This window comes from Oreochromis niloticus, linkage group LG7 (genome assembly GCF_001858045.2).
Source record: "Oreochromis niloticus isolate F11D_XX linkage group LG7, O_niloticus_UMD_NMBU, whole genome shotgun sequence".
In the NCBI taxonomy this organism is placed as follows: domain Eukaryota; kingdom Metazoa; phylum Chordata; class Actinopteri; order Cichliformes; family Cichlidae; genus Oreochromis; species Oreochromis niloticus.
Genome location: NC_031972.2, coordinates 59,189,983 through 59,203,533, shown reverse-complemented (window position 1 = coordinate 59,203,533; position 13,551 = coordinate 59,189,983). Strand labels below are relative to the sequence as shown.

General features: G+C 39.3%; 1 protein-coding gene across 1 annotated transcript in view; it reads left to right on the top strand.

Moving 5' to 3' along the window:
- b4galnt4a (beta-1,4-N-acetyl-galactosaminyl transferase 4a) overlaps positions 1 to 13,551 on the top strand; it is a 149,399-nt gene that overhangs the window by 111,969 nt on the left and 23,879 nt on the right. The window contains exon 8 of the mRNA XM_005471011.4: positions 9,905 to 9,983. Within this exon, the coding sequence (XP_005471068.1) occupies positions 9,905 to 9,983 (79 nt within the window). The remainder of the gene's footprint in view (positions 1 to 9,904; positions 9,984 to 13,551) is intronic.

Genomic DNA, 13,551 nt, shown 5'->3' with positions numbered 1-13,551 from the left:
AAAACATTTGACAGCTCCAGTTTCTTTAATATGTCCCCACATCCATTTTCTGCCTTACAGAAAGAGGGTTCTGCTATCTTGGCTCTTTCTGTGTCAAGTTTGCATGTTCTTGCAGAGTCTTTGTGGATTTTCCGCGGGTTCTCTCGTTTTCTGCCTGTGATGGTGATCCATCCAGGGTGTTTTCCTCCTCTTGGTATACACTCGGGGAGTTTCAACACCAGAATCTTCATTCTGTGAGTCAGCGGTGCTCTACTGTGTTTAATCAAATGACACTAAACATAGAACATATTTGGTGTTACATTTCTGTACATTTAAAATCAAACTTTAAAAACATCAAATCAAAGTAAGAAGCACAAAAAACATTTTTTTTCCTGATGCCAGCAGAATATGTTGTTTTGACTTTTAATCAAGTAACAGTGTCAATATGAGATCATTTTTTTATCTGTCTCCGCCTCTGCTGCGAATTGATAGTTTGGCAGTGCCTGCTAGGTGCTGTCACAACAGCTTGATGAGTGACAGTGAAGTAGTCAGATAAGGAACTCTGATAACCCTGTCAACGCTATCTCGTCTCTCTGAAACAGCTAACAGAGCCTCAGGCTGCACAGACAACACCAGGGCGTGATTGACATTTACTAAAATTCTATAAGTTGAACCATCCTGAATTCAGACCGAGCTGGGCTGCTGCTCTGCTCGATTTTAGAACATTTTTTGGCTCTCAAATTGGAATGTGATTGGCAATTAGTTGAAGATTAGAATTAATATGATGGGTATAACCATGGATGATGGAGACACAATGGTTTCTTGATAACCAAGAAAATTTTGCCCTCAATGTTAATAAGACCAAGGAGCTGATCATGGATTTCAAGCAGACAAGGAGAGAGCATGACCTCATTTACATTAACAGAACCTCAGATGACCATCACAGAGGATCCCAAATGGTCCACATGCACACCAATAATATGATGAGGAAGGTTCAACAACCACTGTACAACCTCTGGCACCTGGAGAAATTTAGTGTGAGCTCCAGCGTTCTCAGTTCCATTGAAAGCATCCTGCTGTGCTGCTGTATCGTCTGGTACAAAAACTGCACCGTAGAGGAATGCAACGCTTTTCAGACAGTGGTGAGAGTGCATCACGGGAGGTGATTTTCCTGCCCTCCAGGAGATACACAAGCATTGATGCACTGCCCAAACCCAATGGATCATAAAAGATACTCACCACCCTATCTGAAACCTGTTCATGGCCTGTAAGAACTCCCTGCCTGGAAAACACTGTAAATGAGTCCTTAGTCACATGAGTTTATTATCTGATTTTCAGACATGTACTTTTTTTGCATTTGCACATATCCAAAATATGGTGCCTTATTGTGTTTCTTTTTATTGGGAGCTGTTATTGTACTGGTAGTCTGGCTCATCCATTTCTTTGCTTTTGTAAATCTGTGATGTGGCAGTAGTGCTGAATCTGAATATCATTTTAAAAATTGCTGAAAAAAATCTTGCCAGCACTACAAGTTATTATTGCTTTGATTTTTTTTCATTGAATTAGAATTTTTTCTTTTCAGTTAGTTTGTTAGTTTCCAGAATAGATTTGCATTTTTGGGGTATTTCAGGGTTTTGTTTTGTTTTTAAAGTTCAGTTTTTATTAGTTTCAGGGACACAATTTAAGAAGTTCAGAACAGGTATTGCAATACAAATACAACAGTTTGAAGAGGTAGTTGTACGCTGAAAAAAAAATGAAAAAGGTGATGTGTATTTGGTGCATTTAGTTTTTGCTTTTTGTGATTTGTATTTTTATTTAATTCGTTAAAGTATTTACACTTTTTCAGTTTGGAATTTTTCAGTTAAAGTAAAGGTTCCATTGCAAAAATGTAACCAAACACTGTGTCACAGTCTGTGGAGACAGACTGTGTGGGAGTGAGAAAGAGGACCCAAATGCAGACACTGGAGAAACAAACTATGGTTTAAACAAAAGGCGAGCTGTTTATTTGGCTGAAACATGAACACAAAAACAAAGCATGAGGGAACAGGGCGAAAGCTAACCTGAAACCTAAACTGGGCAATAACTAGATAAACTATGAAAACTGTGATGAGAGACATGGACGTGGAACTGATCAGTTACATGCGACTATGGAACTATGAAATAAACCGAACATGAACCTGATCAGTAAGAAGAACTCTGAGACATGGTGTGGCTAGACATGAAACCAAACAGACGACCTGACAAAGACTGAATGAAAACACACAGATTAAATACACAGAAGGATAATGAGGAAACTGGAAACACATGGGGAGACACAGCTAACACAAATGAACATAATGATGCACAGGGGAAGAGTATAACTAAGCACACTGAACATAGAAACACAAGACTTTCAAAATAAAACAGGAAACATGGAGAGACATAAACTGGGACACGCAAGCTTGACACAAGAGACAGAGGGAGCGAGAGAGAGAGGGGGACACAGAGGAGAGAGACACAAAGGGAACATACATAGACAAGGAAGCATAGAAAAAACATAAACCAGACTAAAACTCAACAACGACAAACTAATAATAATAATAATAGAACTTAAAGTTATGAAATAAGTAATACAAAACAACTCAACTCTACCCTTAACTTAAGAACAGCACATGATTTTAACATAATATTAACATAAGAAATCAACAATAAAAAATAACAGAAAACGCTGGGTCGCAAACCCATCCCCTGACACACTGACTGTTTCCTTAACTTTTAGTGTGAACCTTCTGTTGAATGCAGAATGCTGAGAATTGTTTCCTTCAGTCTGTAATGCCTCAAATCAGAAATGGGTGTTTCTGAACTTTGGCAGTGATGTGATGAGAAGCTAAGGTCGAAAATGATTCTAAGGTTGTCTGTGATACCACATTTGGCATTTAGAAGGAGCAGTATTCAATTCACAAGCTCCAAATGCACAGACACATGGGTCTGTTCTTCAGTTTGTGTGAATACACACATGACATGTGACGCATTTTTTGTTTTTCTTCTTCATCACCTTTTTTCTTCTTCCTTTGCCTTTTTTTTTACTTTTATTTCAATAGTTTTATATCCATTTGTTTTGTTTTGTTTATATGCATGACTTGGTAAAGAACCTCTAAAGACTGATAGTAACTGGAAGGAGTGAGTCCACTGCTCCTTTTGCAGCAACACTGAGTGAAACCTAGTGGAGAATGACCAGTTATTTCGCTATGGGATCTCTCAGTATCTATAATTGAATCATTTAAGCACTGCTGGCTATTAGCTGGTGAAGAGACTTGAGTACTTTGAGAGAGGAAAGTGTAGTGGTTTTTGCACATGACATCATAGGAATACAGATTTAGCACGCACACGAGCTGAGCATTGCATCTACTTTGTGCTGTTTGAGTGCCCACTCTGTCTCATTATATATACAGGTAGGTGACAATTAAAAGAAAATCCCCTTGAGGGGATCTGGCTTTCATGATATGCTCTGAAAGACTTTTTTCTGGCGTGGTTTTGATCCATTTTTGCCCATCAAGGGACGTATTACTGAAAATCAATAAAAGAATGTTATGAGTGATTACCATTTTCCTGTGAAGCATTTTTAGCCTGATGGGAGTGGTATTATCCAGGATGGCTGAAGCAGAGTTCCTGAATGGTTTGATAAGTATAAAAAAGATTTAAATGATATGCTCTGACCTTCATGGTCACCAGATTTCAGCCAAATTGAACCTTTGTTTTGATCAGCATATTAGGAAGTACGACAACGTTCAAAACTTTAAATTGCTGCTATATCACTCCAAAATCACTGCCTCGGTAAGACACTATGTTGATTTTCCCTTCCAATTGGCATCTCTCAGTATTTTTTTTTTTACATGTAAGTGACCTCTGTCTCCTTGTGTGCACATATGGCCCTGGTTGCGTGTGAGGACCTTCTAACCTCTTTCTGCTAATGGTAATTGGCTGATACCCTGTAACAGTTGAACTAGAATGAAGCTGTTTGGCAGCAAACTGCCGTGACTTCTCTGTCCTGTATTCCTCCCTCGGGCCTTTACTCCACCATCTGTTTCTATGAGTGACGGGAGCCTGCTGAGACGCAAATCTATGCTCGAGAGTATCTTTCTCTGTGTGTTCAAGTGTGCAGTGGCTTAGGTTTAATCAGAATGAATTTCGGGTGTTGATGTACGTTGAGCTGTGTAAAACTGCAGAAACCAACATCTGATTGGCAGTAATACAGGAGTGCGACCAACAGTCATGTTGATGAAGGGTCAGGTTAGTCTAACTTTACATACTGAGCAGCCAGCAAAGTGATATGTAAGCTGTTCAGAAATTGACTAGCGGAATATCCGGTATCTTTCAGCATGTGATAAGAAGGGATCAGTATTTAGAAAAGAATTCCGACATATCATAAGCACATTAGTTTTTTTAAATATATTTTTTCTTGTTTTGCTATGAAATCCTGTTAATAAACTGAATCCAACTGTGCCTAAAGTTGTCAGCTCTATATACAGTGCTTGTCAGATGTTTTCTACACTGGAAACTGAAAACTTGACACTTTTAACAGGTTAACAGTTGGCCAGGTGTGCCAAGGTGAGGCAGGAATCGGTGTTTGATCTTCTTGCACTCTTTTTTTGAGTATGTGAAATGCTGTGAAAGTCGTTCATGAATATTAAAACAGATGAGAAATATCTGGCATTTATTAGACATAAAGAGAACACTCAGTTGGATTCAGGCAATGTGTGTCAGTTTAAAGACCTCAACGGTTTTGATGAGATCCAAGTCAGTGTGGCCAGGACACTAGATCAGAGCATCTCTGAAACAGCAATGCTACTGCGCTGCTCAACAAATACTAGATTTTTTTTAAGTAGGTTTTTTAATGTGTGGATTAAAGCATGTTTGGTGCATTATTAAGTGTTTAGGGCACTAAAATAGTGGGTACTGTGAATTTACAAAAAACGGCATAAAATATCACACGAATTATCCGTGTATATCTTCTGCAGATACATTTTCAGTCACTTGTACATGTTCTATAGATTTACCACAGGGGGGGAAAAGGCACTGAAGAAAGTAATGCTATAATGTTGTATTAGATAATTACATATGGGGGAATTGGATGTGGTAGATAAAGGAAGAGGAGACTCTGTGAGAAGAGCCAGAAAGAAGTGACGGACACGAAAAAGAGAGGGAGCGAGAGATGGGGAAAGAGCATGGGGATGAAGGAGAACGGAGAGGGGCAGAGCGAAGGGAGGGGATGGAAGAAAGAGGATTTATTGAGGCTGCAGGGAAGAGCAGCGTGATAGCTCTCTGATGGATTAGAGGAATGTATGAGAAATGGAGTGAAGAGGGGAGAAGGCGCAAGGGGAGAAAAGTGAAGTTTGTGGGCCTCCTTGGGGCAGCTCTAAACACTGGTATCATTAATGTAGTTTAAAGAAGTGTACTCACCGAGAAGGGTCTTTTTTTAAAGGCCACCTGTGGGTATTAGAGAGGGAGGAATCGGGCAAGGGAGAGATATGGGGACAGGGTGACAGTCAGATAGCATTAATGAGAAATTGAGTTTGAAAAAGAGAAGAGATATTGAAAAAGCAGAATCAGGAAATTGCTGTGGCCATTGGCAGATTGGAGAGTGTGTCATGATTTCACAATAGGAGAAGAAGGACGGGTATTTACCAGGGGAGGACAGTATACTGCCTTTATTTCACTTCACTTCTGCTCGCTACAAACCAGATCAGTAATTTTGAGTCTCGTGTGTGTGTGTCTGTCAGTCGGCTGGAGTGAGAGTATTTCTTTGGTCCAACACTTTTTTCTGCAAGATTCTGTGAGAGGATTTTCTATACATTTCATGGCAAATAAATATTTTATACTTTAGAGGTAGCAGATACCCGGAAGGCACTCGTGATATTCTCTGTATTTATCTTCAACAGTCTGTTCTTCTGTTATCCAGCCAAGTCAAGTTTCTTTGTCTGGCTATCCATTCAGCCCAATGAAGGGAAACTGGAAACAAAGACTCCAATTAGTCAGGCAATTAGACTGCTGTTTTGTGTCCTCTACTCATCCTCTGAGTCACACACTAATAGTTATTCTTTCCTCTTAAATCTCTCATTTGCCCTTCACTTGCTCTTTAATGTTTTTTTTCCCTTTTCTTTTCTGGCAGGACGTGATCAGTGATCAGTGGTATTCACTGTAATGTATTTTTTCCTTCAAGAAATCATTTATAACTCCCTGTGTTTTTTTTCTTTCACTTCATTTGCTATTTATCGCTCCTCCTTCATCTTTCTTTCCGTCTGTGTCTTTGTCACTTCATCTCTTTCGACCGCAGCCTGCCTCATCATCCATCACGATTGGTGTGACCAGTCCTCCTACACTGTTCCTCTATGCTCTTTTGTTTGTCTTTCTCATTCTCCATCTTTTGCTGCGTTCGTTCAGTTTTATAAAGCACTTTGAAGTATCTCAAATTCTCTCCATCATAATTTGTCATATTCATTTTTGAAAAATTATTTTTGATTCAAATCTTTTTCCGGTTCTTTATTTTTCCTCCCAAAAAATATTCATATTTTTCACACCAGACTGAAAACAGAAACAAGGCAAAGACAAAAATTTATGCAAAGTTTAAAACAGGAAATAGCTATAAGCCGAAAAGTGCCAACAGTTATTCTCTCGTGGGTAAACAAATATATGAACAGTGGAACAAAATTACACAAATCAAATGTGAAATGGCCTACAAAATGACTGTGAAGTTATAAAGGGAATAGATAAACAAAGGACAGAAAAGTACGTGAATAAAACTTAATGTTCCGCTCTCTTCATATTTTTCCATTACTTGCTTCTCTGTGTGATATGTTTTTTTTCTTTGTCTTACTTTGCCTTTGTTTCAGTTATAGTTTTTTCTGCTGTCTCTCTGTGTGTTTGGTTTTTCTGGCTTCTTTTAACTAGTAAGGTAAGCAAACTTGTGCCGGACAAGTGTGCCGTGAATAGGCTTGCATCTGTAAGAGTGGAGCTAAAGGAAAGACATGTCAAACGTTGACATATGTTGTATTCAGCTTTTATTTTAATGTGATTGTCCTTCATATCTTTAATCAATGTAACACAGAAATATTGTGGCGGCAGAATGCATCCTCTCAGCTCTGATATTAAATTATCCCCCAGATCGAGTCAGATTATAGGCTTAAGTAGACAATCTAATGAAGGTTCAGGAAATAGGATCATATTCTCTAAAATGATCTCAAGTTGTTTGGGCACGGATGTGAAGTGGATATGCTAAAAGTCAAAAAAATTGATTAGTAAGTCAGGTTGGTCAGGGGAAAAAAAGATGGCGTGTGTTAACCAAAAATGAAATTTGGTAGAATTAGGACAGCAAGATTAGTTTCTCTAATAAATTCCCCTTTTTAAAACTGGTGTCTGATTGTAATAGTTTCATGTGATATCCTTCACTGTTTATTGCCTACTGGTCTCTTCTCGAGTCTCAATTACTCAATCCTGCTGCACATCTAACATTAACCATGATGGGTCTTTTCACTGTGTTTTTACAGCGGTGAGTTAAAAATAAGATTTGTCTTTGGATTTTAATCACAGCTCAGTATAAATTACGGGGTTATGAATGGGGTGATGTTTGAATCGTTTGGGAGAGGGCAAGCAGGGTTCCAAAAGCTGAAAGTGGCACTTAGTTTTCTGAGTGCCATTTTAGCAGCTGCACAGAGATATTCCCTATTCATGAGAGAGTGACCTTAGCACACTGTCACTGCTCCCGTGCACCTGCAATGATTTATTGGTTACAGAAAGCTGGGCAGCCGGATGATGCAGCGGCATTTATGCATGGGGAGGGGGGGACACGTGACCATCCCCCTTCAGCTTTTGTCCTTTTCTTTCAACTCGGTCAACAACATCAGAAATGAAAACATACACACACAGTCTAACTGTTAAGGGGTGTTTTGAATGGTAAAATATATGGGTTTTTTTGGCACTTAGTACTTAAGTATACACTTAGCAAGCACAAGATGACAGATCCATTTGATTGCTGAAGAGCTGCCTTTTTAGGCACAGCGAGAAAAATTGAATTCCACCTAAATTCAACCAAGACATGTTGTTTCGATTATAGCTCTAAAGTAGGGCAACGTTTAGATCAAAAGTAAACATATGTGTATCAGTCTTTGTCCAGGTGGACAAAGACTGATACACTGATGAGATGTTGGATACTATGCATTGAATACTTGCCCTCTGATGTTGTGCTGGAGCCACTATTCCAGTTTGGGGGTGGTCATAGCTCCTAATGCTATTGTTACCACTGGGACCACTTTAGTCTGCAGAGATTGCCACATCTATCACAAGTGTAGTCCTCTGGTCCTATGTCTGGTTGGTTGAGCTGCAAGTCCATAGGATCTTAACCCTGTTCTTCTCAACCACTTCTGTCAGTGTCTCCCATGGACACTTGGGGATTTTAGTTCATATGAGGTACAGATATTCCTGTACACTGTCCCAGTTTGCATCTTACACCCTGCTACTATGTGTTGGATAATCTCCGGGGTACCTTTGCACAATCTGCAACCTGGGTTCTGTCGGCTATGGCTGCTGAAGCCTCCATGGATCTGATCCTTAGTTTGTTCTTCTACTCGCATGATCAAATACTCTGTGCTGTCCATTAGGCAGGCTTTTTCTAGCGAGTGGTAGGATTTCTTTATATCAGTCACTTCCTCTGTCTGTCATTGGTACACCCCATGCAGTTTGGTTGTCCACAAAGCCATTCCTCTTCCTGTTCCTGTTCTGTCTTCAGCTGCTTGAGACACTCTTGGAGCAGCTCATCTCAGGAGACTATCTTCGTGATGTATTTATGGATGCATCCATATTTCATCCTGGATAGTGGCTCTGACACTCACTAATCCTCGCCCTCCCACTTTCCCTTGTTCATAGAGCCTCAGGGTGTTGGACTTCAGGTGGAGATCTCAGTGCATTGTGAGGAGTTTTCGTGTCTTGATGTCAGTGGCATCTGTCTCCTCCTGCGGCCATTTTTTTTTTATATTCCAATTGCGTATCTGCTGACCAGTGGGTCATATGTATTGATGGCTTGGATCTTATTCCAGCCATTCAGCTGGCTTCTGAGAACCTGTCTTACCTCCTGGAGGTATCTGTACATCCTTATCAGGATTCCTCATGGGTATAGTGTCAAGGATTACATATAACAAAATTATTTCTGTTTGCTTGCCTTTCCTTTTTATTTTTTAAAATCACATCCGTCCTGCTTTTGTCAGGCTATTTTCAATTCAAAACAAAGACTTCATCAAAGAAAATCAGTTTGTATTTGTGTTAGGAGACAAACGGGAGACAGAAGAAAAGGAAGGGAAAACATCAAAGAAAATAGTCACAGGAAACAGAAACAAAGATCTGAGCAAATCAGACGACACAAAAATGGTGGAGATGACTGCAGATAACGCCAGAAATCATAGGAGGAAATACTTACCGCAGTCCACGCATGGATACATATGCATCATGACACTACTGTATATGTGTGTTTTGAGGGGTAATGGTGTGTTCAGCAGTGCTTTGGTGTCTCCCACGCAGTAACAGATGGAGGCCTGTTATCCATGAAGTGAAAACTGAAATATTGCATTGTCACATTGTAAGAAAAAATATACACAGTAAAACTTTAAATCGGTCCTCTACTTAGCCTAGCCAGGAGTTTCAGAGAAATACTGGAGCCTGCATAAGAGCAAAATATTAACTAATGCACAGCATCGATCGTAATTTATTCAGGACATGAGGATTTTTATATTGTGGCTTACTTCCATTTTTTTGCCTTCTTCTCTGTAGGACAGCATATTTTAGATAGATTAACCCTATATATTATATATATATATATATATATATATATATATATATATATGTATATATAAGTAATATTCAATATCTAATAATTGATCTTTCCTTGTTTCCCCTCTAGTCTGATCTCATCCAGACGATACTACTTTGAGATTCTCCACAAGCAGGATGACAAGGGCTCGGATCACGTAGAGGTTGGGGTAAGTGTACCTACCCCACTTCTGTGGTTTTGCCTCTCTGAGTACATCTTTTTCCTCACAATTATTTCGACTTCAGCAGTCTGACTGTCTGTGTATGAAAATTGCTTCAGCTGTCTGGAGGAAACCTTGCCCTTTGACAGGAAAATTTCCATTTAGTTTTAACTTGTACCCTGTGTTTAACAGTGTCAGAGTAGTGACTGAATAGATAAAGAATGAAAGGAAATGTTTGAAGGAGAAAGCTAACCTTCACCTCCTTTACTGTGTATTACTTTGCATTTCTTAGTCTTTCAGTGTATTCATCTGTCCACTTTAACTACAACTTTATCCAATACATGCCCAGCTTGTTGGTGCACTGGCTTTTCCTAAAAGGCAAAAAGCCTTCACTCATTTAAAATCTCTCTAACTGTTCTCTTTCCAGTCCTTCATCTGTCATCACTCTTCAGCTTTCCCTTTCTTTGCATCTTTACTCTGTGCTTCTTTCACTTTGATTCTGCTCTGCACCATTTCTCACTCACTGGTTTTCTGCACCTCAGGCGAAGCAAAGAGATGAGTGAGGCTTAATTTCGAGATGAAGTTTCAAACGAGAGCCCATACGCCTCATGTGAGCTTGTACTTTGAGTAGGAAGGCGGATGATAAAAAGAGATCACTGCTGTGTGTGTATGGAATGAATCTTTTAATAAGCCTCAGGTTATCTTCATCATGGTGACCATTATAAGAAGAAGAACAGCAGCTGTACTCTTGGAGTTGAACTCTTCTTAAATAGAAGTTGTTTTTTTTTTACCCTCAAGGTTAACAATTTGTTTTATTTTTTTGCGCTTCTTTCTCTTTCTGTAGCCTCTGGTTGCTTTCCTCTGCTAAATCAATTTTGTTACTTTCTGCATGATTGTATACTTTACTGTCCTGTCATATTTTTTGTTTCTATTTAAAGAAAAAAGGTAATCACTTCCCATTTTGCTAATCATTACCACATTTGCTAGCAATGGCAAACACTAGTACACCAATGTTACCAAATGGTGCTCATAAAGTACAGTATCGTACTCTAATCTCTCCTTTTTTCAGTCTACTGGCAATGTTTTCCCTGAGTTTCACACAAGCAGTTTGTTAAGTTATCCATTATTGGCAGGTCACAGTACTATACAGGTTCTCTGGGATGTTTGGGGTCATTGATGTGAGTGTGTTATGAATATGCTGCCACTGAGTTGACAGTGAGAATAATGGAGTATATTTCAGTAAAACCTGCAGAAATACAGTGTTGTCCTTTTTATTGGGCTACTGACTGCTACTCGTAAATTGAAGAAACGTGCCTCTGCAAAGGGATCCATCAAATGTATAATGCTATGTATGCATTGTGGAGATATTTTAAGCTTGTTCATTCTTCAGATCTTTTTCATCATATTATTCCGCTGTTTAGGACAAGCATGGTGCTGCTTTAAATTACTTGAGTAATTAATTGCTATTCCCAGGAGTCTGGCGGGGGTGTTGTCTAGATAGCACGAGTTGCATCTCCTCACTGTGCTGTCATTTTGTGTCAGACAATGGTGGCAAGCAGGCCACAGTGGCGTTGCTGCCAGGGGTTCTAACCTAAATGGGGTATAGCCTGATGCAGAACTGTTTCTTCACTTGGCTTTAATTTGATTTTTGCAGTCATTTTTTTTTTTCATCTTTGTCCAAACTCATGTGAACTGTAAATATACCACACTAATCCACTGCTTTAAAGACAATGGGAAATGAAAAAAAAGTGGACTGTTAAACACTTTAATGGCCCTTCATTTATGCCTGCAACAGTTAGCTAACCCTCGCAGTGCACCAAATAATCCCCAGAGGGTTGACTGTCATTGATGCCCAGCGACTGCAGGAATCGGCAATATGTTATCCTCATACCTGGCCTAGATCAAAAGGTTGAGGTAACTCCAGCAGCAGACAGACTCTAATACTAGATTAAAAAGAGAATACCCTATCCAAGCAACTATATCATAGCTATTTGCAAGGAGCTATAAAGAAAATCCTATTAGTTTCTCACAGTGTTCTCTAGGGCATTACACATAATTATTTTTTTTTTGTTTTATATGAAATGTTAATTACACAATCTTCAAAACACATAGTATATGATTTAAAGCTAATCTGCTGAATCTTGTGGCTACCTCTTGTTGTAGTTACCTCTACAGCATACCAACGACAATAGAGACTCTGTAAGGTTAATTCTTTCTTGATTTCATGTATTAGAGGAGTTTAAATAATGGTATTGACCATTATTTGGAGATCAGCCTACTGCAAATTAGAAGAAGGGGAACAAAACAGTAATAGAATTAGGCATTAGACGGTAGATATAGATGATGTAAAGTGAAAGTAAGATGAAAGATGAGGAGAAATAAATTTGACCTGAAATGTGAAGAAAAATTAAGAAGAATGTATGAACGGTATGTGCTAAAAGCCCTTATCAGAAGTATTTCTATATCCTATGGTATTCTTTCTTAACACACTTTGCCAGTCATCCACATACAGGTGATGTGACTGTATCTACTAATGAATCAAGGCCACACGGAAATCCATCTCTCTCTTTCCATTTCTTGTTCTTTCTTTTTCTGCCTGTTAGCCAGCTACCCACGAGGCCATCAATGTGGGTTTCTACTAGTAGAAACAATTTAATGAAGGACGTAAAAGTTCTGCAGGAGCTCGAGATTGTGTGCAGGAATGTGTGTGTGTATGTGTGGTGTGTCTGGATGTGTGGTGTGTCTGGATGTGTGTGTGTGTGTGTGTGTGTGTGTGTGTGTGTGTGTGTGTGTGTGTGTGTGTGCGCGTATGTGTGGTACACTGTCTTAGGAAGGCCCCTGTGTGTGATTTAACAGTGGAATACATTTCACACCTTGACAAAAATAGCAGATTTACCGTGACCATCCTAGAACAGCATAAGCCCAGGACTCACATAAATCCACTGGAACCCAGGCGCTCATTTGTTAAACAACAGATAGCGTGGATTCACAGCTCTTTCTCCTGTGTTCTGTGGGAAGCGGCGATTGTATGGCCAAAGGTGGACTCTTTCCTCTGGGGAATTTATTTCTCTAGTAGCAATTGCTCTGAAGAAATGAAGTGGAGTAAATAGTGAATAATACACAAGCACAATCTGAAGGTTCTATTTTGGTTAGAAAATAAGAGAGAAAATCCTTGTTTTGCCTGTGTTGGCATCCTTCCATTTCATTGTGTGTATGATTTAGGGAAAATAGCTGCAGGGAGGTGGAACATAAACAGCATTAGAGACAGGAAGAGACAGGTTCAGAATTCACTATTCATTCCCCAAGGGGGTGGAAACAACTTTGTGTTTAGGAAGAGCAGGACAATATCTCAAGAGACTGTTAACTTGTTAGAGTAAGTAGACACATTACCAACCCACATTTCGAGTGAATCTTTCCACTGCAATCTGTGCGTACCTGCCTCGGTGTTTTCCTTCAGATAAATGTTTTTTAGAGTGATGGATTTTTTAAACGGAACGTGCGATATGACAGATGATTTAGTGAGCAGCAGTTTCATTAACTTTCCTAATTACCATCTGGATCTTTGTCAGTAAAACAT